Consider the following 23,988-nt stretch of genomic DNA (forward strand, 5'->3'; position numbering starts at 1 on the left):
ATTTTATAATATTTAAGACATCTCTCGGTTCTTACGTCCGGTCAGACATCTGAACTAGTAAGGAGACCGGTTTATCGTTCGGTTCTAAAAACATTGTGTACATGTAACCCGAAACACGAACGTACATTTTACCAAATTGAAAAATATTCGGCTTAACGCCTCACAACACAATCTGGACATAAAACTAGTTATAAGTACAAATACAACCGATAATCATATCATCAAAAAACACACACCCATTTTATCACCATATATCTCTTCACAACAACATTTTATTTTATTTTAATAATAAAACACAACTCATACAACTTAAAAACTTTACCGGAAAAAAACTCGCCGGAAACAAACTTATGGACCCAAAGTTCGCCGGAAAACCAACCGCTCACCGGAGAGCCCAATCGGAGACGTTTTTCCGGTTCCCGGACGACGACATCCTTCTCGACGACGTCGTTGCAGACTTCAACTTCGCCGGAATCGAGTTACCGTCGCTTTCCTCTGACGGTGTGTACCCAACCACCACCGGCGAGTCGTCCGGAGAGTCGTCGGAGGTTGTTAAGTCGACGGCGAGTAGGCCGCCGGTGAGTCATGGCCGGAGTTTGTCGGTGGATGCAGGGTTTTTTAATGAGTTAGGGTTAGGGTTTGGTGAGGGGGGTGGGGGTGGGGGTGGAACGGCGTCGTTTGAAGGGGATTCGGTGTTGATGATGGTGGATAATTCGAAGAAAGCACTTGCACCGGAAAAGTTGGCTGAACTTGCTTTGATTGATCCTAAAAGAGCTAAAAGGTTTAATCTTTTTTTTTTTTTTTTTTTTTTTTTTTTTTTTTTTTAATTTTGTGGTTTATAGTTTTATATGATATTTTTTGTTGGTTGTTTAATTGGGGTATGATTTGTTCATTTCTTGATGAATTTATGATATTTTAATTTGTTAGATGAAGATATTTAGTGTTTGAAGATATAAAGATATAATCTTTTTCCAAATTACAAATCGTTGTTCAAGGGCTTTTGATCAGAACAAGGATACGAGTCGATTGATGTAAAACTTATTTCAATACGGTGCTCCAAACGGCTTGAGTTTTGTTAATTAAAAGTTTAAACACCCGAGTTGAAGTACCGTTTTCTTCGTTTAGAGCACTGTTTCGAGGTAAATTTTACATCAGTCGACTCGTATACTCGTTCTGATCAAAAGCCCTAAAACGTCAGTTTATAATTCGGAAAAAAACTTAACTCAGTTATGTTTTTTTAACGGTGGACCATTATATAAACAAAATGGAAAAGGTTGGACCACTGGCGGGAATAAACTCAGTTGGGATTATTATTGGGCAAAAACTGCTAGAATGGATTATTTAAATCCAATTTGCCTTTTTTTTAAAGCAAAGAAGCCTGTTTTTACCCGAACTCATTTTGTTCAGAACCTGTTTTGACTAAGAGAAAGATGTTCTATTAAAGCCGTCATATTGACCTGAACTCATTTTGTTCGGAACATGTTTTGAAATGAACAAAATTGATTTTTTTAAAGCCACTTGATTTGACTCGAACTCATTTTGGTCATAATCTGTTTTGACCCGGACAAAGTTGGTTTTTAAAGCCGTCATTTTGACCCGAACTCATTTTGGTTGGAACTCGTTTTGTCCTAAACAAAATTATTATTTTAAAAGCCGCCTGTTTTGGATCAAACACATTTTGGTCATAACTTGTTTTGACCCGAACCCAATTTGGCTAGAAACCCTCTTGAACCGTTGCCAACCCAATCCGCCCGTTTCGCCACTTAAAGTTTAGTGTTATCCCATAGTTTTGATCTCAAAGTTCTATCCTTTATTTAACTTGATTATGATTGTATTGATAATTTAGGGGCCAAATTGTTAGTTCTCATCGATTATCAATGGTAAATTGAAAGTTTAGTATATGCATTTTGCCCTTATTTGATCTATTACTTTCGTAAATAATGTTAAAATAGTTAAATGCCATTTTAGTCCCTGTGGTTTTGGCTATTTTGCTAGTTTGGTCCATAGGTTTCATTTTTCGCCTGTGGGCCCAAAAAGGTTTCACCGTTGCCATTTTAGTCCACTGGATTAACTTCATCCATTTTTTCTATTAATGAGAAGGGTAATTCGGTCATTTTATATGGCCGAATTGCCCTTCTACTTAACAGAATTACATATCAGATGACCGAATTGCCCTTCTCGTTGGCAGAAAAAATGGATGAAGTTGACCTAAAGGACTAAAATGGCAACGATGAAACCTTTTTGTACCCACAGGCGAAAAATGAAACCTTTGGACTAAACTGGCAAAATGGCCCAAACCACAGGGACTAAAATGACATTTAATTCTAAAAAAATGCTCGTGATTCTTACAACTTCGACTTGTTGTTGTTTGTAGGATTCTTGCAAACAGACAATCGGCTGCTCGTTCTAAAGAGAGGAAAATAAGGTATACGAGCGAGTTGGAGAGGAAAGTGCAGACCCTTCAAAACGAGGCAACAACGCTCTCTACCCAAGTGACAATGCTCCAGGTAGATTGTCTGTCTTATATTAATTACTAAATATTTTTAATATTTTCAATTTATATATTCGAGTTTAAATACATGTACATCTATTTGATAAGAAATTTGAGTAGAAGTATCTGAACAATTGTAGTTTGGATTTTGAGTTTCGTAGTTCGTGCCCCTTTCACTTGAAAAAAATGGATCGGTTAACTTGGTATATGGTCTAATGGGTAACGTTTAGTACATGTTTAATGGGTCGGGTCGGATTGGCTGGCTGATCCATTAAACACTTTTTCTTTTTAATATAAACTAGAATTACGGCCCGCCGCAATGCGGCGGGGATTCTTTAGTTATAACTAAGTCGATTTAAGACGCGCACGTTATGTTGAACCTGTCAAAAGGGAAAAAATAGACGATGTAAAAACGTTCACCCACACACGCACGTTGTGTCGTGTTAACTCGTAAAATTTAGAACGAAACATAAAAACGTTAAAACAAAGACGCACGTTCTGATGTGTTAAGTCACAAAATTTAGAACGAAGCACAAAGCGAAAAATTTGCGGAAAACAAAAACTATAAAGGACCAAAGCTGAAAGTAAAAAAAAAAGTTGTGAGGATATATTGCAAAAGATAAAAAGTTTTGTGTTAAAAGTAAAAAAACAAATAGTTTTGGGTTAAAAGTAATTTATGAAATATTTTGGGTGAAAAGTAAAAAAATCAATTTTTTTTTAAAAAAACCCCCAAAAGCCAAGGTTTTAACAACCATATGCATAACCATTTTTTGTTTGAAAAACCCCCAAAGCCAAGATTACTACACATAAGTAAAAAAAATCAAAGTGGTTAAATTGCAAAAGATGGAAACTTTTGAATTAGAAGTGAAAAATCAAATTAATCGAAGGAGTTAAATCGTATAAGATAGAAACTTTTGAATTAGAAGTGAAAAATCAAATTAATCAAAAGGGTTAAATTAGCAAAGATTAAAACTGTAAACTTAAATTGTTAAAGATTAAAACTTTAGGGTTAAAAAGGAAACAAAGATTAGACTTTAAACTTAAATTGTTAAAGATTAAAACTTTAGGGTTAAAAAGGAAAATTCTAGTTTTTTTTTTTTTGAAAAACTCCCTAAGCACATATTACAACACATGTATGCATATTCAAGTTGCTTATTTATAGGTTAATAATAATAATTATCAAAGATATAATTTGTTATATATGCTAATAGAAGCTAGATTATATGTTGCTATATATTATATAGCGATAAATAGCCACATTTTATTTTTTTCATTTTTTTTTAGAATTTTCTTTTCTCATCTCCACTGCTCGATAACATACATTTTTTTCTGTTTCTCTACTTTATCGCTAAACATGAAATAGCAGGCGCTATTTCATCGTTATCGCTACGCAGCATATAGGTAGCTTGTTGCTATTGACCGCTATATGCTAATTGTGATGCATTGCAGAGGGATACGACCGGTCTAACTTCTGAAAACAAGGAACTCAAGCTGCGGTTACAAGCAATGGAACAAGAGGCAAAACTCAGAGATGGTAAATATTTATTAATACTTCGATTGGCGTATATTTATTTCAAAGTAAAATTGATTAAATAATATATCAAGCAACCTGATTTGATTATCTAATTTAGAGGCGTTCATAAACCGCTGAAACTGGCCGAACCGCCCAAACTGAAGCAAGTCAGCCGGTTTGAGATCCAATTGTTTGGTGCGGTTTAAAACTTGGAACCGACCAATTAACGTTATGTAGTTACGTATATGTATTATAGTAATGAATCATCTTTATCATTTTAAAAAGAGTAAAATGCCATTTTCATTCAAAGGTTTGTTTTTCTGCATCTGGATCCAAAAGGTTTGAAATCTTGCCATTTTTATCCGGCTCGTTAACTCCATCCATTTTTTCTCCGTTATGTAAAGGGTATTTCTGTCTTTTTTGTTAACTTAAAAGGGCAATTCGGTCTTTTCCACTTTATGTAAAAAGACTGAAAACCCCTGAAAAAAACCGAATTGCTCTTTAAGTTAACAATAATGACGGAAATGCCCCTAACTTGGAGAAATATGAATGAGTTAACGAGCCGGATGAAAATGACAAGACTTCAAACCTTTTGGATCCAGATGCGGAAAAACAAACCTTTGGACGAAAGTCACAAGACTGGCCAAACCTCAGGGACTAAAATGGCATTTTACTCTTCTAAAAATTTAAATACAAATTGGATTCTAAATAAAATAAAATAATATAAATCATTCCAAAACCGAACCGTTAAACCCGCAAAACGGGTAAAACCGGTTGGTTCAACCGATCCACTCACCTCGGCAGGTTTGGTTTCTCGTTACTTAAAACCATATTTAGTGGTTCAACCTAGAGTTTTTGTCAAAACCAGCCGAACTGGACCGCGAAACCCCTAATCTGATTTGCATTAAACAATTTCACATAGGGTAAAGTTCTTGTACAAATAATCTTAACATACTAAACATACAAATTGAAGGAAAACTCAAAAAGACAAGGTGGCATTTTTGTAATTATCAATAACTATCAAAGTTACTCTACAAATATACCTAAAAAAACCTAACCACTCCCCCCACCCCCAAAAAAACCTACCCCCCCCCCCCCCCCCCCAAGCTAAAATGCTAAATACTAAACCCCCAAAAAACCTAAAAAAATCTAAAAAAATACAAAAAAACACACAAATTATTTTATTTTATTTTTTTAACATTTTTTATTAAAAAATCGCTACTTTTAGTAGCAGCCAAAAAAAAAATATTTTTCTTTTTGCTAACGAAATGTAGCGATTTTTTAATAAAAAATGTTAAAAAAAAATTTGTGTTTTTTTAGGTATTTTTGGTTGTAACTTTGATAGTTGGTGGTAATTACAAAAATGCCACCTTGTCTTTTTGGGTTTTCCTTCAATTTGTATGTTTAGTATGTTAAGATTATTTGTATTTGATCTTTTGCCTATATAATCGTTAAAAAAATATTGCTGAACATCTCATTATACAGCTTTAAGTGAAACCCTGAGAGCAGAAGTGCAGCGGCTGAAAATCGAGACGGGTCAAACGCGACCACATAACGGAATGTACTACAACCAATCGTTGCCACCTCAGCATTCACCACACCTGCAAATGTTTCATCACTTCACTAACCCAAACACTCAGCAGCCACCACCACAACAGCAGCAGCATCGGATGCCTGATTCAACCACTAACCGACCACCTCGACCTACCTTCATGGACTTCAACTAAGCGGTAACTATGACATAAAGAGTCAACCTGGGTCAACCGGGTGTACTGTGAAGGTTTTATATGTCCTTTTTTTTTTTTTTTTTTTTTTTTTTTGTCGAAATGGGAGATGTTCATCTTGTAGATAACAGGGGACGTGGATACATATTTTCGAGGTTGTTTAAATGGTAATGTAAACCCAACTTGGAGAAATATGACTCAATTGAAACTTTTAAGCGGTAACACCTAAATTTGTTTAATAAGTGTTAGTTCTTGATGATTTCCCCCTTACAACTTCAAGAGGCAACTAAAGCACTAAGACCATGCGTAGTGGTAGAAGGTTATAATGCCCCCACCATGGGGCGTTTTGCGCCATGTGGCGTCCTAGTCAGCAAGGGGGCATTATAGCAAAAGTGGTGTAGTGGGTATAATGCCCCATTCAATCATTAACAAAAAAAAAAAAAAAAAAAAAAAAAAAAACAAACAAGTGGATGGTGAGTGGTTGGTAAAAAAAGCAAAGAGGTTGATTGGGTGGTTCAAGTGTTGAGGAGCGTTTTAATTTAAACGCCGGGAGGAATTTTTTTCAAAAATCACGCCCTATAACGCCTACCGTAATGGTAGGCGGGGCGTTATAGGGCGTTATAAAGCAAAAATTTAAAAAAAAAAACGCCCCATTACGCTTGGTCTAAGTACACAAAATGATATTACACGCATTGGGAGAGAGAAAGGTCGTATTATATATGAACTAGGTGGACACCCGTCCGATGGACGTAAAATTGAATGTAAGCCTACGTTTATATGTAAAATATGATGAAGTTATTTAATGAATTCACATTCGCATAATACTTAAGATTTTTATGTATTTAACATCTTAGTAAAAAGATGATTAAGTGTTTGGGCTTGAAGCATGTCAGCTCGGTTCGACTCATTGCCAGCTTGTTTATATTTAACATTAACTAACCACAACTCTAAATGGTTGTATTACGAAATTATCATCAAGATGTTAAAAGATTTTTATGTATTTAACATCTTAGTACAAAGAATTGCTGTTTTTTTTCTAAAACTTGGCCAATTTTAACTAATATAAATTTGAAAAGAATCTTTCTGGATAATAACTTTGTTCCTCTAAATCTCTATAATCTATAGCTTGAAACTGAAATATTATACAAACAGAAACAAACAGTAATTCTTGAGCCTAAGATGTTCAGATCTTTCCTCTTGCATCTCAAAAAGCCCACGTATCTTCATATTCCTTATTACAATTTGGAAGTTGCAAGTTGTATCAGATCTTTCCTCAGAATCTTCCCAGACGGGTTCTTCGGGACCGACCCGATGAAGGCTACTCGCCTTATTCTCTTGTACGGAGCCACCTGTAGCAAGCATAGCATTCATGATTATACTCATATATTTGGTTGAAATATGTTAAAAAAAAACCGCAAACTTTATGACTGAAAGCTGGAATAAAATAATTACCTGTTTAGAAACGAAGTCCATAACGCCCTTTTCAGTTAGACCACTTCCATTTTTCCTCACCACATACGCCATCGGAAACTGCCCTACATCCTTGTCAGGAAACCTATGGGACACATCATAAAAACATAATTTAAGTTGCGATCTATCGGTGAGTACAAGTGGGCCTGTGGTAAAGAAAAAATAGAATTGTAAACTTACGGGATCACAGCACAATCGTCGATTTCAGGGTGTGTTAGCAGCAAAGCTTCGAGTTCTGTTGGAGGCACCTATTAAAGATTTAAAAAAAAAAACATTCTTTATTGCAAAAAGCCTGCATTATGTTTATCCTTCAAAGGGCACAGGTTCAAACTTGTCCCATATGTTAATATGTTATGAGAGAGTTGCGACAGTTACCTGATACCCCTTATATTTGATGAGCTCTTTTAATCTATCGACCACGAAGATGAACCCGTCTTCATCAATGTAGCATAGGTCTCTGGTTCTTAGCCATCTGGTTGAGTCTAAAGTAGACGCGGTTGCCTCCGGATTACTAAAGTAACCTGCAAGAACATCATTTATGAACATAGGAGATCTCAACCAGAATCGGACAACTCATAATCGGAATCCTCATCAAAGTGTACCTTAATGCATCATCATAATGAACTATCATGTATCATTTGTTGACCACTAAATGTCAACGAATTATTTTACATACACGAAATATGATATTTGTTTGCTAATTAGTAGTATAGCACTATAGCTATAAAGCACTAGATTTAACTACCTATAATTACCACCAACAAAAAAAGCAAGTGATTGATACTTAACATGGCACCTATTATCGAAGAGGCAAGTTATTTGTTGATGTCAAAATATTGAGATGTATGTAATCAAAGAACAGATTTCTTAGTCAATATTGCCCATGTTTCAAAATTACCATTGCTTTCTTAAAGATTAAACAAAGATTTGTTTTATTAGTTGTATATACCAAGCATACAATTGTGCAAAAAAAGTTGTTTTCGTGATCTTAACATGGGTTGTTTTTATAGATTGGCTAAAAACTTCTCTGAAGGTATTAGGAGCATCCTACTTAAGCTTAATGAGGGTCTATTCTTAGGTTATTTCAAATTAAAAAGACCCTGAATTGTATTCTTAGGTTAATGAGCAGCCTACCATCTCTTGAACCGTTCTTTCAATAGAGAAATAAAAGCCATCAACCACTACACGCATTCTGCAATTGCATAATCTCATTGAAGTTCATAAGCTAATGTGTTTTAACAAAAACTAACAAAGTACCTGATATATAGATGAAAAACCTTATAAATAAAAATTTCATGAATAATTATAGCATTAGAAACTGTTGATACATATTAAGTGGACACGACTCGGTTCGGTTCGACTCGGTTAGGTTCGGCTCAAGCCCGACGCCACGACATTCCTCCGTCGTACGCCCCAGAGTTCGACACGCGAAGCACGGAGAGCCGCGAGCCTTCCCGAGGAGCCACATCACCATGACATCATCATAATGATGTCATGTAGAAGAAAATACATGCAAATGGTCAAACTGTTCGTGCATTTAGCTTTGGGCCAATCAGAATGTCACTTGGGCCAATCTACTTCTCACATTTTAGGCCAATACATTTATTGTTTGGGCCTGACTTGACGAAGTCTTGAATCCAACGAAGACTTATACATGCATACATATGACGAAGGTTCCAATATGGCGAAGTATCAACCTTCGTCAAAGATGTGAAGGTGACGAAGGTTATCACCTTCATCACATATGGAAGGTTCATCGCACATGTTAAAGTTCGTCGACCACTTCAGTATATAAACAGCAATACTGAAGACACAAAATAGAGAGAGACAGAATTGAGTGAGAACCCGAGAGAACTGAGAGAGAGTTTTAGTGTGTTAATCATATATTGTGTAATCTTGTACTTGAACTCTTCTCATCTATATACAAGTGGTATCAGAGCCTTGACTCTTCTCCTTGTTAAAACCGAGTTGTTTTCGGGTGTTTTTCGGGTTCCTTGAAGTTTACATTTTCTGGAAAATTTGTCTTCAACTTCGAAAATCTTTGTGTTTTTGTTGTTAGTTCATAGGAAACCTTGTTTAAAACTCTTTTAAGTATGATGTGTTAAGGTTTTTTAGTGAAGTTTCAAGCAAAATTCTGTTCGGAAATTTTTCGCTTCACCGGAAAACTCATAAGTTTACCGGAACATTCTTTGTGTTCTTTATATCTTCAAAATGTTCATCTTGTTCTTCATATATATTCTGTGTTTGATTTTTGGTTGAACTTTGTTGAAGTGTTAAGGATTTTTATAATAATTATTTGACAAAAGTTGACAGAGGGCATTATGGGTTGGTAAGATAAGCATGGGTTTTTGAAAGAGTATGGTGTGGATTTGACCAAAAGCTTATGCGTGTCAGTAGAAAAGATAAGATTTTAGTTTGAGAAATATCTTCATTAACCTTCCCCACACATTTAACCTTCCTCACTCATGAACCTTCGCTCCACAATTTAACCTTCGGCACCATCCTCAACCTTCCCCACTCATTAACCTTCCCCACTGTCACGGCCCCGACCCACCCTGGACGGAATCGGGTGCCGTGAGCAGTCCAGTGGTACCGGTGGTTATTTTTGAAAAACATTGCAGCGGAAATTTCATCAGGACCGTGAGTTAGGAAAAATATCAGAGTTTAGAAAACACCGGATTTTATTTAAATAGATGGAATGAATTCCATGTTTTACAAAGGTAGCTTTTAATAAAAACAATATTTCTTAAGTTGATTTAATTAATAAAATAAGCCACTTCTTGAAGTCCTTCAGTGCTGGATCCAATTCTTACTCCAATATACTGTAATTACCTGTAACACGTTTTAAAAAGGTTTTGTCAGCGGGGAAATACTGAGTGAGTTCATTCAGTTTGCACAAAAACAAATTTGTTATAATTTACAGTATTAAGAGCGATTACAATGTTTTTATCAACCAATTATCAAGAATAGGTATTTGTCACTCGACCGGATCTGTGACTGTGGTCATACCACTATTGGGTCCCGTCGCCCCAATCGTGACGGTTCACTCACCTAGAGTGATACTCACTCACCTAGAGTGATAAAAATAGTAATGTGCACAATACCCCACATACTAGCTGTAATTTGGTGATTACAAAGACTTAATCCCTGTAATTATAACCTTTGAAAATAACTTGAAGTTTTGTAATACTTACTCACAAACGGTGAGAAAACAGTTAAAAAGAAGAATGACTCACTTTATAAGCATGCAAGATTGAGTTAACAAGCTTCTTGATTCTACTTCTTCCGGTAATTAAGCATGTACTTTATTATTCTGGATCTTCTGATGATTTAATGGTTTGTTTGATTGTGAGTGTGTAGTTGGGAGTATTTTTTTGGTAGTTATATAGTTTAACAGAATGGAATACGTATTTGTGTAAAACCCAAATCAAACCTTAACGGTAGTCACGAGATTCGAACCTTAACGAATTTCACAAAGTGTAACACTTTGGATTCCGTTTACCGAAATCACAAGGTATAGTACTTTGGCATCCGTTTAACGAACTCACAAAGTATAGTACTTTGGCATCCGTTTAACGAACTCACAAAGTATAGTACTTTGGCATCCGTTTAACGAACTCACAAAGTATAGTACTTTGGCATCCGTTAGTTGGTTCTTGAATCGATCAGATAGAACTTCGCTTTGGTGATTATTGGTTATAACACCAACGTATAGAGTAAAGAAGAAGAGAAATGAGCAAAGGAAAATGAATTCCTAAGCTTTTATTTATAGGTAGGAAAAGGAAATTTCTAGGAAGTTTCCCTTGTATTTCTAGGAAGTTTCCTATAGCTTTTCTAGGAAGTTACTTATGTATTTTCTAGGAAGCTTCCTATACACAGATGTCTATCCTCTTACACCTTCCTAGCACCTTCCTTTGATATTATCTATTTATATTTATATATATATATATTTCTATTTAGGTGATTAGTAGATCTTACTTAGCTTAATTAATCTGGTTTAGCTTAATTAATCCTACTTAATTAATACTGAACCTAATTAATGGATTAATTAACCTACTCAGTTAACCCAGTTGCTAAGTTTATTTAACTATTAAGTTTACTTAGCTACCAAATACTCTAGCAGTGTCCTGATTACGAGTTCTAATTTCTAGACACAATGGAACTCGTATTAGTGTACTAACTCAATTCAACTTTAACGACAATCACGAGATAAAACCCTCACAACGATTTACAAGTGTAATACTTAACAATTCAGCGGATTCACAACGAATGACAGAGTATAGTCCGAGGTCGGACAGTACTTCAAACATTCAAGTCGAAATCACGATGAATAACAAAGTATAACTCAATTTGAGCAGCACTCAGACAATCGTTGGATAGTTATAATCGATCGGATAAAGTATCGTACCAGTGATTAGAGTTATTACCCTAATAACGGGCAGAGTTTAGGGATTTAGAGGGCAAAATCCCGAGCTATTATTTACAAAATAAAAGCTGACGGAAAGAAAAGAATTGAACAGCGATCGAGTTAATACCCGGTATCGTAGCAGCACCCCGCTACACTAATTAGTGATTTGTGTGTTGTAGAGTGAATAACTCGACGTCAATTGAGGAATTGAACGTCGTTTGAACAGCAGAAATCGAATGCCAATGTCTGCTATTTATACACGAAATTTGGCAGGCTTACGGACCGTAAGCCTAACCCTTTACGGTCCGTAAAGGGTTGGAACCGACTATAGGGTTGCCACGCATGGGACTAGCTATGCTGAATCAACAGATTCGACCAATCAGATTTAGGCAACGCGTTTTTAGGATAATCGTCCAACTAGGGTTTGCCCCCCTTGAGTTTTAGGGGCCCTGATCCTGATTCCGATTGTTCTGGAAATTTCAGGGTTTATGCAGAATTACTTGGGTGTCTTAATTAGGGTTTTCTTATTGACTAATTATCATCCTAATTATTGATTTTTTTTTTCTTTGTGAGAGTTGTTACATCCTCCCCACCTTAATAAAAATCTCGTCCTCGAGATTTGGACTATGATATTTTTCTTGGGGGTCATGCTTCTTCTTTTAATTAAGAGAAACAATGTATCGTGGAATGGAATCAAAAGATATTTTGAGGGGTTATGAATTTTGAAAGTAAAAATGATTTATGGAAACAATTGGATTCAATATCCGAAATGATCTTACTTTGATCAATTGAGGGGGATTCTGAATTGATAAGTATCTATTTGTGAATGGAAGTATGGAAAATGATTTGTTAATGATTTAAATAAAAACTGCGAAATGGTACTGGACAACAGAATTCAGTGTATCGTAATCTGAGTACATAATTGTACCAAGAATATGACAAATCAAACGAATGACTCATGAGTAGGGTTTGGCACAGGCTACAAATCTATTCGGACGCTACAAAGTGTTTGATGACCGAATAAATTTATTGTTTTCGAAATCGAGAGTTTCAAGGAAGTGAATCTGGATATTTCAAAAGATGAGACATTCCGATGAAATGATATAGTTTCCAAGGTGATTTATGTTTAAGCCAAAAGATATATGATTACTGAATGTGAAGGACTTTTAGAATCAATAAAATTCTTTGTCAAAAGAAAGCTTATTTTGATTGGCAACTGAGGAAGACTTAGAATTGACAGGTTCAAAATGAAATCAAAGCATGAGAGTGATTTGTCACATATTGAATTATGATATGAGAAAATCAATATGTTGAGATGGGTGATTTGTAAGAATACATGAAAAGACAATAAAGTTAGTGTATTTTTGTCTTAATACATAATTGTATTCAGATGATTTTAATCAAATGTTTGATTAAAGATAGGTGATATTTTAATTATTAAATACCTTTTTATGTTATCATAAAGTAGAATAATAAATATAGATAGGTTTAAAATATCAAAACCCGTGGGAACTTTTGACAAAATAATGATATAGGTTTACCCAATATTCTAGAACTCATGATTATCATTTTTAAAATCAAGTGTGTTTAATTATAAGATTTTATAATAAGGTATTTTAAATCATAAATGTTTATTTCAATATCAAGCATACTTAAATATTGGTTGGCGTAAATAACATTTTGATATTCTAATATATATATACATAAAAATTTCTATAAGTATGTAATGGTTGTAGAATATTAATCAAGATGAACAATTGTTTATAAAATGTCTTGTCCATGACTACTTAGATAGTTATTTAAATAATTTTATTCGTTCATCTAATTCTTGTATTTGTTTTATGAAAATATGTCTTCTCCTTAACTGGTTATTATCATGGTTGGTTATTGGTTAGTGCTGCCTTGTTTAAGCATAGGTGGCCAGTCCATGCCTAATTAAGGCTAGGCTATTCAATACATGCCCCTGATAATAACTCTGGTATCTAAAAATAATACTAACACTATTACTATTAATATATTATTACTAATAATAAAACTAATATTAATTGCCAATAATAAATGCATAAACTTAAATGAGAATATACTTCAAACAAAATTTTATACGTAAAATATAAATACCTTAATGGTTTTAACAAAAATTTTAAATGTAGGAATACTATATTGTAAGTTCCTATATATAATTAAGTTTATATAATGTTTTTCGATCAATGATGATAAGGTAAGAAATATCACGAAAGGCTCGATTGAGGTTGTAAGGACTACGGAATTAGGACATGAAATGGTGGATCATTATCTTAGCACACAATTGTGTTAAGATTGCTTTCATAAAATAAATCAACAAAGCGGATTCAATATAAATAAATAAATAATTAAATCCTAGATTAGCGCAATCTTCAAATTTGTGAAAATGTCATCACAAAGTGATCGTGATCAAAGAAATGATTTGATGAATTCGAAGACTAAACAAGCATGTTATGGTTCAAGAGAATTGAAGTGCTTGTTGGGACTATTTTGAATATGATGGTTTCAATTCATCATATGGGACTTCGAATTGATTACGTATTGAGAGCAAGTTAACTGGGTTTGGATAAAACGAGTTTTAATAAGGAAGTTTGGACATGATCACAACAGAAACCATGTATAACCTTCAAAAAGAAAATCGAGTTTTTCAAAAAAAAATTTATCGATCAAATATCAAAGAGTAATCATTTTGCAAAACGCGGTTTACAATGCAAAGATCAAGTATAGCGAAATGATATTTGAGGTTGGATAAAACAATAATTTGGAATGAAGCCTTCCTAGGGTCTTATAACTCAAATGAACCACATGCGCAACAAATAGTGCATGTGTATCGTATGGATTTACCAAGAAACGAAATGGATCAATATTTGCTATTATGAAAGAATCCTTTATGGTATGATGACCATTAAAAGAACACGAAAGTCAACTTATTATAGGCAGAAGTCAGAGTTGCTACGAAAGGAATATAAGAACTTTTATCTGGAATTTTGTGTGATAACCGTTGTTAAGTGACATTATCAAGGAATGTCGAATGAACTGAAATGGAATAGGGAATTTGCAAAGGTATATGACTCCTTTTTCAGTGATAATAATTATGACTTAGTTTAGACTGTGCACCGATGATTGTGAAATCTTGTTCCAACGTACCTCAGCGAAATGTAGATCGTTTGTAGGATCACGTGGCAAAGTGCTTCTTTTTTATTAGTAGTTTTCTACTGACAGAATTAGTATTGGTGTCATCGTGCCCAATTTATACTTTTCAAAGTTCTTGCCTTGGAAAGTCGTGTGTGATATATTTCAACGTCTGTGGACGTATATTTTAAGTTTCATGTGTTTTCTTGTGCATTAGCACAACTTTATATGTTTCTTACTTGTGCATTGTAAATTTTTATACTTTCGATGATATCCCATCTTTAAAGGGTTCTCATTGTATGAGTTACGAGGTAAATGATCAAACAAAATAATGTTTGATATTGGAAAAGAGATTCCTGATAAAGAATTCTAGACACGGATGCTTGTGCTTTATTTCAATTTGTCAATCCTTATGGTTTTTTTTTTTTTTTTTTGGAATTTCCTTATAGATATACCTATCTATATAATCACATATTTCACATGCTGAAATAAACATACCATTTATCAGGCCAATGTATTTAACGGATTCATATTTCCAAGAACCAGTCAGGTATTTGGTCATGATACTATTTAGGGAAATCTTGTCACTGATTTGACATATCATTTACCCCGTCTTATCCGGTTCGCGCCGGAGCGGTAATCTCAATATGTCCGGACAAGCTGGAGAGTCTGCTACTCTATACCCAGTTTTGCCGGAGAAAATTTTCTATTTCCCATAAATAGTATCTTTTCAAAAAGTGCCTCTTTTATTAGGGCTTTTATCCAGAATCAAGGAAATTTGTATTCCCATAACATCTCTTATTCTAGACCAAATAATATCAATTAGCAAGAATAAATAGCAATTAAGTGCTATTGCCTGCTAACCGTCATACCAGTATCCATTACATTATACTTATATAAGTAATTTACCTTAAAGTTTATTTTAAGGCAAAATTCTTAAGTTCAAGTTTAAATACCATCCGGAGTGCTATCAGATAATATTAAGTTTCTAATTCTCCGTTTCACTTAGGTATTATTATAACACCTAATTGTGTAAACCAGTGGCTTAGCTTATACTAAGGCATCTTTTCTTATGTTCAAGTCTAACTGCTATCAGCTGTGCTACCATTTAATAGAAATCTCCTAACTCTTTTTATTTAAGCTTAAGTATTATTATCACAACACTTATAGGCTTAAAGCAGTGGCTCTGATACCACCTTCTGTCACGGCCCACGACCCACCCTGGACGGAATCGGGTGCCGTGAGCAGTCCAGTGGTACCGGTGGTTATTTTTGAAAAACATTGCAGCGGAAATTTCATCAGGACCGTGAGTTAGGAAAAATATCAGAGTTTAGAAAACACCGGATTTTATTTAAATAGATGGAATGAATTCCATGTTTTACAAAGGTAGCTTTTAATAAAAACAATATTTCTTAAGTTGATTTAATTAATAAAATAAGCCACTTCTTGAAGTCCTTCAGTGCTGGATCCAATTCTTACTCCAATATACTGTAATTACCTGTAACGCGTTTTAAAAAGGTTTTGTCAGCGGGGAAATACTGAGTGAGTTCATTCAGTTTGCACAAAAACAAATTTGTTATAATTTACAGTATTAAGAGCGATTACAATGTTTTTATCAACCAATTATCAAGAATAGGTATTTGTCACTCGACCGGATCTGTGACTGTGGTCATACCACTATTGGGTCCCGTCGCCCCAATCGTGACGGTTCACTCACCTAGAGTGATACTCACTCACCTAGAGTGATAAAAATAGTAATGTGCACAATACCCCACATACCAGCTGTAATTTGGTGATTACAAAGACTTAATCCCTGTAATTATAACCTTTGAAAATAACTTGAAGTTTTGTAATACTTACTCACAAACGGTGAGAAAACAGTTAAAAAGAAGAATGACTCACTTTATAAGCATGCAAGATTGAGTTAACAAGCTTCTTGATTCTACTTCTTCCGGTAATTAAGCATGTACTTTATTATTCTGGATCTTCTGATGATTTAATGGTTTGTTTGATTGTGAGTGTGTAGTTGGGAGTATTTTTTGGTAGTTATATAGTTTAACAGAATGGAATACGTATTTGTGTAAAACCCAAATCAAACCTTAACGGTAGTCACGAGATTCGAACCTTAACGAATTTCACAAAGTGTAACACTTTGGATTCCGTTTACCGAAATCACAAGGTATACTACTTTGGCATCCGTTTAACGAACTCACAAAGTATAGTACTTTGGCATCCGTTTAACGAACTCACAAAGTATAGTACTTTGGCATCCGTTTAACGAACTCACAAAGTATAGTACTTTGGCATCCGTTAGTTGGTTCTTGAATCGATCGGATAGAACTTCGCTTTGGTGATTATTGGTTATAACACCAACGTATAGAGTAAAGAAGAAGAGAAATGAGCAAAGGAAAATGAATTCCTAAGCTTCTATTTATAGGTAGCAAAAGGAAATTTCTAGGAAGTTTCCCTTGTATTTCTAGGAAGTTTCCTATAGCTTTTCTAGGAAGTTACTTATGTATTTTCTAGGAAGCTTCCTATACACAGATGTCTATCCTCTTACACCTTCCTAGCACCTTCCTTTGATATTATCTATTTATATTTATATATATATATTTCTATTTAGGTGATTAGTAGATCTTACTTAGCTTAATTAATCTGGTTTAGCTTAATTAATCCTACTTAATTAATACTGAACCTAATTAATGGATTAATTAACCTACTCAGTTAACCCAGTTGCTAAGTTTATTTAACTATTAAGTTTACTTAGCTACCAAATACTCTAGCAGTGTCCTGATTACGAGTTCTAATTTCTAGACACAATGGAACTCGTATTAGTGTACTAACTCAATTCAACTTTAACGAAAATCACGAGATAAAACCCTCACAACGATTTACAAGTGTAATACTTAACAATTCAGCGGATTCACAACGAATGACAGAGTATAGTCCGAGGTCGGACAGTACTTCAAACATTCAAGTCGAAATCACGATGAATAACAAAGTATAACTCAATTTGAGCAGCACTCAGACAATCGTTGGATAGTTATAATCGATCGGATAAAGTATCGTACCAGTGATTAGAGTTATTACCCTAATAACGGGCAGAGTTTAGGGATTTAGAGGGCAAAATCCCGAGCTATTATTTACAAAATAAAAGCTGACGGAAAGAAAAGAATTGAACAGCGATCGAGTTAATACCCGGTATCGTAGCAGCACCCCGCTACACTAATTAGTGATTTGTGTGTTGTAGAGTGAATAACTCGACGTCAATTGAGGAATTGAACGTCGTTTGAACAGCAGAAATCGAATGCCAATGTCTGCTATTTATACATGAAATTTGGCAGGCTTACGGACCGTAAGCCTAACCCTTTACGGTCCGTAAAGGGTTGGAACCGACTATAGGGTTGCCACGCATGGGACTAGCTATGCTGAATCAACAGATTCGACAATCAGATTTAGGCAACGCGTTTTTAGGATAATCGTCCAACTAGGGTTTGCCCCCCTTGAGTTTTAGGGGCCCTGATCCTGATTCCGATTGTTCTGGAAATTTCAGGGTTTATGCAGAATTACTTGGGTGTCTTAATTAGGGTTTTCTTATTGACTAATTATCATCCTAATTATTGATTTTTTTTTGTGAGAGTTGTTACACCCACTCTTTAACCTTCCTCGACCACACATCAGATTCAACCTTCCCCACACATTTAACCTTCCTTGACCACACATCAGATTCAACCTTCCTCGACCACACATCAAATTTAACCTTCCCCGCATGAATTAACCTTCCCCACCATATCTAACCTTCGCCGCTGTTTAACCTTCTTCGACCAAAAACTTTAAACTTTCGCCACTAAACAACCTTCATCAAACCTTTTAAACCTTTGTCACCCTTAAAGCCTTCGTCGATCATACTTCAAGTGTTTAAACAGAAGCTTTCAATTTCATACTTAACTTGTTTGTTTTGATTCTGTAAGCTTGTATTCATCAACATTCAGTTAAAATGAATCCGGATTGGTGGGGTAATCCGTCTACCGAAGAAAGTAAGTATAGAAACACGCGTTTGTCGCCATCATGGGCCGAATCTCCCGCAACCGAATCTTCCACACGACTTCGAATTACGGCAGAACAATGGGCATCGGTTACTAATCAAAAGCAAAGTGAACCGAAAATGACAACAGATTTATATGGAAATCTGATACAAGTTTCTGTAAAGCCAGCACCAACCACAGACTTATATGGAAATCCATTACCACCAGTTGCTTCACAGCACCATCGTTCTACTGTAGCATTATCATCTCTTGATCTAAGGAAGTGTAGTCAAACAAAAACGGCGTTTTATGCTGAAATTGTCAAAGATGCCAGCAATGGTGAATCCTCGGGAAATAATGACAGTTCTGAACATGACAGTAGTTCAGATGAAGACGTTTCAACTTCAGTTAAAGATATTTCAACTTCAAGTTCAAGTTCAAGCGAGGATGGATCTGAATGTGAATCAACAAGGGAGGTTGTTGATTATGAGGCAAATGAGTCAACATCTGAGAGTGATTCCAGTCAGGTATGTGTCGATGAACCAACTGTTGTTAATTGTGATAATTGTGCTAGCTTAAGTGTTAAATGTGCCGATTTAGATGCTAATATGTCTGAGTTGCAAAGCAAACATGATGCTTTAAAAGCTAACTTGTTTGACTTGCAAAACAAACATGTTTCTCTGGACGATAAGTGGTGTGATTTGCAAAGCAAACATGAGGCTTTGCAAAACAAGTATGATGTGACATTTATCCACAACCAAAAGTTGATTGTGGATCTTTCTAAATGCACAGAAGCCAACATGTTTTATGAAAACCATGAAAAGGAGTTTAAATCGGTGATTGAAAAATTAGAAAAGGATAAAACCGAGCTAACGAAAATGGTTTCAAGAAAACAAACTGAAATAAACCTTTACATCAGTAGGCTCAAGTTAATGCAAAAAGAAATGGCTTGTGTTAAAACTGAAAGTGAGGCGATCTGACTCAAGTTAGACAGCTATTTAAGCTCTAGCTATGTGTTGGATCACATCATTGATGTTCAGAAAGAGAAAAGGGATGTCACATGCATTGGATATAAGAAATGTCCACCACCTGTTAGACACAATTACGATGCACTGCCTGATGAAGAAGATAGAACTTATTTTGAACCATCTGTTCCTTTAGACATTGAGGAATTTGCAACAGGACTTGGATACAAACCAGAAGTATCATCAGATTCGGATGTATCAGCAGATACAAGTGTGTCTTCTGCTGAACATAATCAGGATCCTCCAATTATTGTTGAGGATGTTGATTCTTCAGATGATGAATCCGATGATACTGACTCAGCACAGTCTGCGGTAATCAAAGAAGAGGACATCCCTCTTGAGAATCATATTCTATGTGATCCTCCCGCAAAACCTGCTAAGAATGTTCTTGTCGAGTCCACGTCTGCAAAAGAGTCAGAGAGTGTGAATTTGCTGTACACTCTTGTTGGTGATGATAAAATCTACTCTAACAAAGATTTTCCTATTAAGAATGTTAATCAATCTTTAATTAGTAAAATTTTTGAGGATTCAACAAGTAAGTTTTTGGGAAAGACAGGATCACACGTTGTGGTAACACAGTGTCCTCCTATCCCAAAGGCTGAAGTTCGAAAACAATGTGGCAATCAGAAATTACCAACAGTGAAAAAGCAGCAAAATCACACCAAACCGTAAATCACCGACTCAAGGTTAAAAGAAACAGACCCAAAAGAAGAACAAGAAAGTGAACTTTGTGAAATCCAGAGGGACTGATAAAATTGAAACTTTCGAAAACAAATCCAACACGGATTTCGTTAAACAAAGTAACTTTTTAAAAAGAAACAGTCAAAATAATTACACACAACACACAAACGGTTGTGATGTAGGACCAAGTACCTCAAGATCACGAAGTTCATCGTCAAGTTCTTACAGTTATGATACTCCGAGGTTTGTTGATCGGAGATCATGTTTTGAATGCGGTGAGTATGGGCACATTGTCAGAAACTGTCCATATCTCACGAAAGGAAAGGCAAAGGTTGATGCCCCCCATGGTAACAATTACCATAAAAGATCTGTTTCACCAAAACAGGACCCTCGTCTTGTTAAACAACGAGAAAAGAAACAGAAAAAGCAACAAAGAAAAGAAGTTGAAAAGACTTTAAAACCAAAGGTTGTCCAAATGCAGTCTGTTAAGTTAAAAGTTAAAAATGAAAAACAAAAACAGATTTGGAAACCAAAATCGGAAACTGTTTCAGGGGGAGCTACATCAATTCCGAATCATCGGGAAATGGATGTCACAATTCTCGATGATGACGGACGACCCAAGTCTGTGAAGGCTTGGGTCCCTGCTCCAACTAATCTCTGAATGAGTGTGCAGGATGTTCCAGGAGGAACTATTGATAGTCTTAGGATTGTTGATAGTGGAGCGTCCATGCACAAGATCGGCGACATAAGGCTCCGAAATATTGTTACATCTAGGAGAATGTTGTTGCCATTGATGGAGAGAGAAAGGAAAGGGAAAAGAAGACAAAAATTCCGATGAAGGAATGTCTGGTGAAAAAGGAATGAAGCTGAAAAATTCGACCAGATGAAAAATGTGCCAAAATTTGGTTGTTATGGTTTTTGATCGGGTCCTCAAGAAAGATTCCAATGAAATGTGCGCACCTGCAGCACGCCTGAAGTTCACAATCAACAAAATGAACGTGCAATGTACATTTCTTCGCGGTGTGATTGAAGAAAATGTGTTTGATTGAACAAACCAACCGGGTGTGCGGATGCCTTGGCGTGGATTGAACAACCGCACACTACTTCTGAAAGAGAAAGACAAAGACCTTCGCTGGTGCAATGTGGAAGACCAGTCGGACCCAGAGGTTTCTGATCTTGTTGCTGTGAAGAGATTTCTCAGTAGCTACAAAATCGACTTTGAAATCCACACCTGGTGGATATCCAGCTTAGGAGACCACTCAGATTCATTGCAATGCACAAAGCAGTTGAAGGATACGGTTTTATATTTCTAATCTCTCCTATACTTGTCAATATTTAAGCTGCTTTATGAATTATTATTATCTCATACAGCAAGCACTCTTTGGCCTGACACGTTGATCTCGAATATCACCTCACACGTGATTGTTTCTCTATGAAACTCGTCAATGTTGTCATGGTCTGCACCGCTTACCGACGTGCCAACTCATTTTTCCAAAATTCGGTAAATCATTTCTGATTAAAATTTAATTTTGGTAAACGGCATTGAGGTAAAACATGAGTTAATCCGACATCGGGAAATCATGTTTGTACATATCTTTGTGTCTTTTAATTTTTATCTTAGTTTGTTGATTTTAGGGGGAGTAAATCCAATCCAAAATTTGAAAATCCAAAAACATCGAAAAATTTCAAAAACACAAAAACAATAGAAAAACAAAAATGAGTTTCCTGGCGAGAAAAAGAGAAAATGATAGTACATCAGTGGTCTATCTAAAACTCTTTAAACCTTAAATGAAAAATATGTTAAGCAGCTCTATATAAGATGTATCAGTAGGCTCACAATCATTTTAAAGTGTGCAGGGTGATATAAACTTAAATCGACTGAAGACCAGGTGGGAACCATTCATTGGCATATGGTCTTAGTACCGAAATTTCGTTTGAGAGATTGCCGAGGTTCTGAGATATTCAGTCTTTATGCTGCTTATCATCTGGGTATCATGGTTGTATCTTTTACCGAAAAATAACGGGGACGCAAGTCTAGATCTTCCATGATACCATACATACGTGTACATACTGCATACTCCCTCAATAAGTGATCAACAATCACATGTCCAAACAAATAAGTGATAAAATATCATATTTATCTGGGAGTCAAGTTCGTCTCTCTGCTGTACGAAAGTACTGACCTGTTCACGGACTTGCTCCTGTGCCCTCATGCATCGAAAATCAAGGTCCTCATCAATAAGTGATTCTATCACATAGGGCTTGTTTTCAAAATCAAAATAAGTGAGTTTCTCACATCATATACGGTTAAACAGATGATAATCGGTATACTCACCGGTAAGATGAACCCTCGTGCATACCTTGATACGGGAATGTGTCGTGTGTGGATGAACACCGGTCGGTAAGTATAAATCATACCTTAACGTATTCCCTCGCCATGATTACATCTGATAAGTTGAGCTTATGTGGATAACAATACCGATAATCATTATAGGATGCTTATCTAAATATTAACTAATTGAACAAAAAGAGAGTTTTGGCGTGACCGTACACTGATATGATTCTCTTACCCTCGAAACTTGCAAAAAGAATGTCTGTAAATATTTATTTAATGCTTTCAGTTTCTGCATCTTTGTATATATTTATTTACTGCTTTCAGTCTTTACATTTGAAATATTCAAAAATTCCAAAAAGATTTTAGGTGTGTTTTAATATAAACTTTCTAAAAGCCAAAAAGATTTTATTTTTATCTTATTTTCGATTGTACGATGTTGGAGCTCAAGTCTTCGTTACCTGAAACCTGATTGAATACCAATTTGACTAAATCTTCATAAACGGTCAGAGTTTGCAAGTTTTGAAAGTTAAAAACTAAAATTGATAAATTTGTTAAACTTTCAAACTGTCGGACGGTAGTTGATTGAATAATGGTCACATGTGTGTCATTTGTTTATGTTAACTATATTCCAAGCAGTTGTTCTCATTACGCTTTTAGCTTTCTTGCATGTGCAGATGCTAAAGGCAAGGAGAACATGGTCGATGACAAGCTTCGGAATGAAGACACGACGTGAAAGGCACTCAAAGATAAAGATGATCGAGTTGCTGCTGACCATCATCAACACCACAAGGATCTCAAGTACTGAAGATCAAGACATTCATGAGCATAACTCAAGGGGGAGCTTATGTTAAGGGGGAGTTTGTCAACACACTTCCTACATGAAAAGGGGAGTTTGTTGATACACTTTCTGCTTTCAGCGTGAAGACTTTGAAGATCCTCCGACATGGAAGACATGGAAGATGAACCTCACGAGTAGCGTCCAAGGGGGAGTTTGTTGATACATATTAAGTGGACACGACTCGGTTCGGTTCGACTCAGTTCGATTCGGTTCGGTTAGGTTCGGCTCAAGCCCGACGCCACGACATTCCTCCGTCGTGCACCCCAGAGTTCGACACGCGAAGCACGGAGAGCCGCGAGCCTTCCCGAGGAGCCACATCACCATG

The 23,988-nt window shown here is 35.6% G+C and overlaps 2 protein-coding genes across 2 annotated transcripts; one reads left to right on the plus strand and one right to left on the minus strand.

The window, feature by feature from the left end:
• The first annotated feature begins 233 nt into the window (after positions 1 to 233).
• LOC110883864 (transcription factor VIP1) lies at positions 234 to 5,950 on the plus strand. Its single transcript, XM_022131516.2, has 4 exons — positions 234 to 781; positions 2,375 to 2,507; positions 3,941 to 4,025; positions 5,490 to 5,950. The coding sequence occupies exons 1-4, from the start codon at positions 351 to 353 to the stop codon at positions 5,729 to 5,731; spliced, it is 891 nt and encodes a 296-aa protein (XP_021987208.1). The 5' UTR covers positions 234 to 350; the 3' UTR covers positions 5,732 to 5,950.
• Positions 5,951 to 6,822: 872 nt separating this feature from the next.
• On the minus strand, positions 6,823 to 7,759 carry LOC110880454 (4-coumarate--CoA ligase-like 5). Its single transcript, XM_022128977.2, has 4 exons — positions 7,574 to 7,759; positions 7,379 to 7,446; positions 7,181 to 7,283; positions 6,823 to 7,077 (listed from the first exon to the last, which is right to left on the minus strand). Exons 1-4 carry the CDS (start codon positions 7,742 to 7,744, stop codon positions 6,964 to 6,966), a joined length of 456 nt encoding a protein of 151 aa, XP_021984669.1. The 5' UTR covers positions 7,745 to 7,759; the 3' UTR covers positions 6,823 to 6,963.
• Between the last annotated feature and the right edge of the window lie 16,229 nt (positions 7,760 to 23,988).

Source organism: Helianthus annuus, chromosome 10 (assembly GCF_002127325.2).
Source record: "Helianthus annuus cultivar XRQ/B chromosome 10, HanXRQr2.0-SUNRISE, whole genome shotgun sequence".
Lineage (NCBI taxonomy): Eukaryota > Viridiplantae > Streptophyta > Magnoliopsida > Asterales > Asteraceae > Helianthus > Helianthus annuus.

Bases quoted from the DNA above. Each gene is read 5' to 3' on its own strand.
- LOC110880454 (XM_022128977.2), bottom strand. From the start codon at position 7,744: ATGTTCATAAATGATGTTCTTGCAGGTTACTTTAGTAATCCGGAGGCA. The intron at 7,447-7,573 runs GTAACTGTCGCA...AATCTTTAATAG, and splicing joins TCAAATATAAGGGGTATCAG to GTGCCTCCAACAGAACTCGA. The intron at 7,284-7,378 runs GTAAGTTTACAA...TGTGTCCCATAG, and splicing joins GACGATTGTGCTGTGATCCC to GTTTCCTGACAAGGATGTAG.
- LOC110883864 (XM_022131516.2), top strand. From the start codon at position 351: ATGGACCCAAAGTTCGCCGGAAAACCAACCGCTCACCGGAGAGCCCAA. The intron at 782-2,374 runs GTTTAATCTTTT...TGTTGTTTGTAG, and splicing joins GATCCTAAAAGAGCTAAAAG to GATTCTTGCAAACAGACAAT. The intron at 2,508-3,940 runs GTAGATTGTCTG...GATGCATTGCAG, and splicing joins CCCAAGTGACAATGCTCCAG to AGGGATACGACCGGTCTAAC.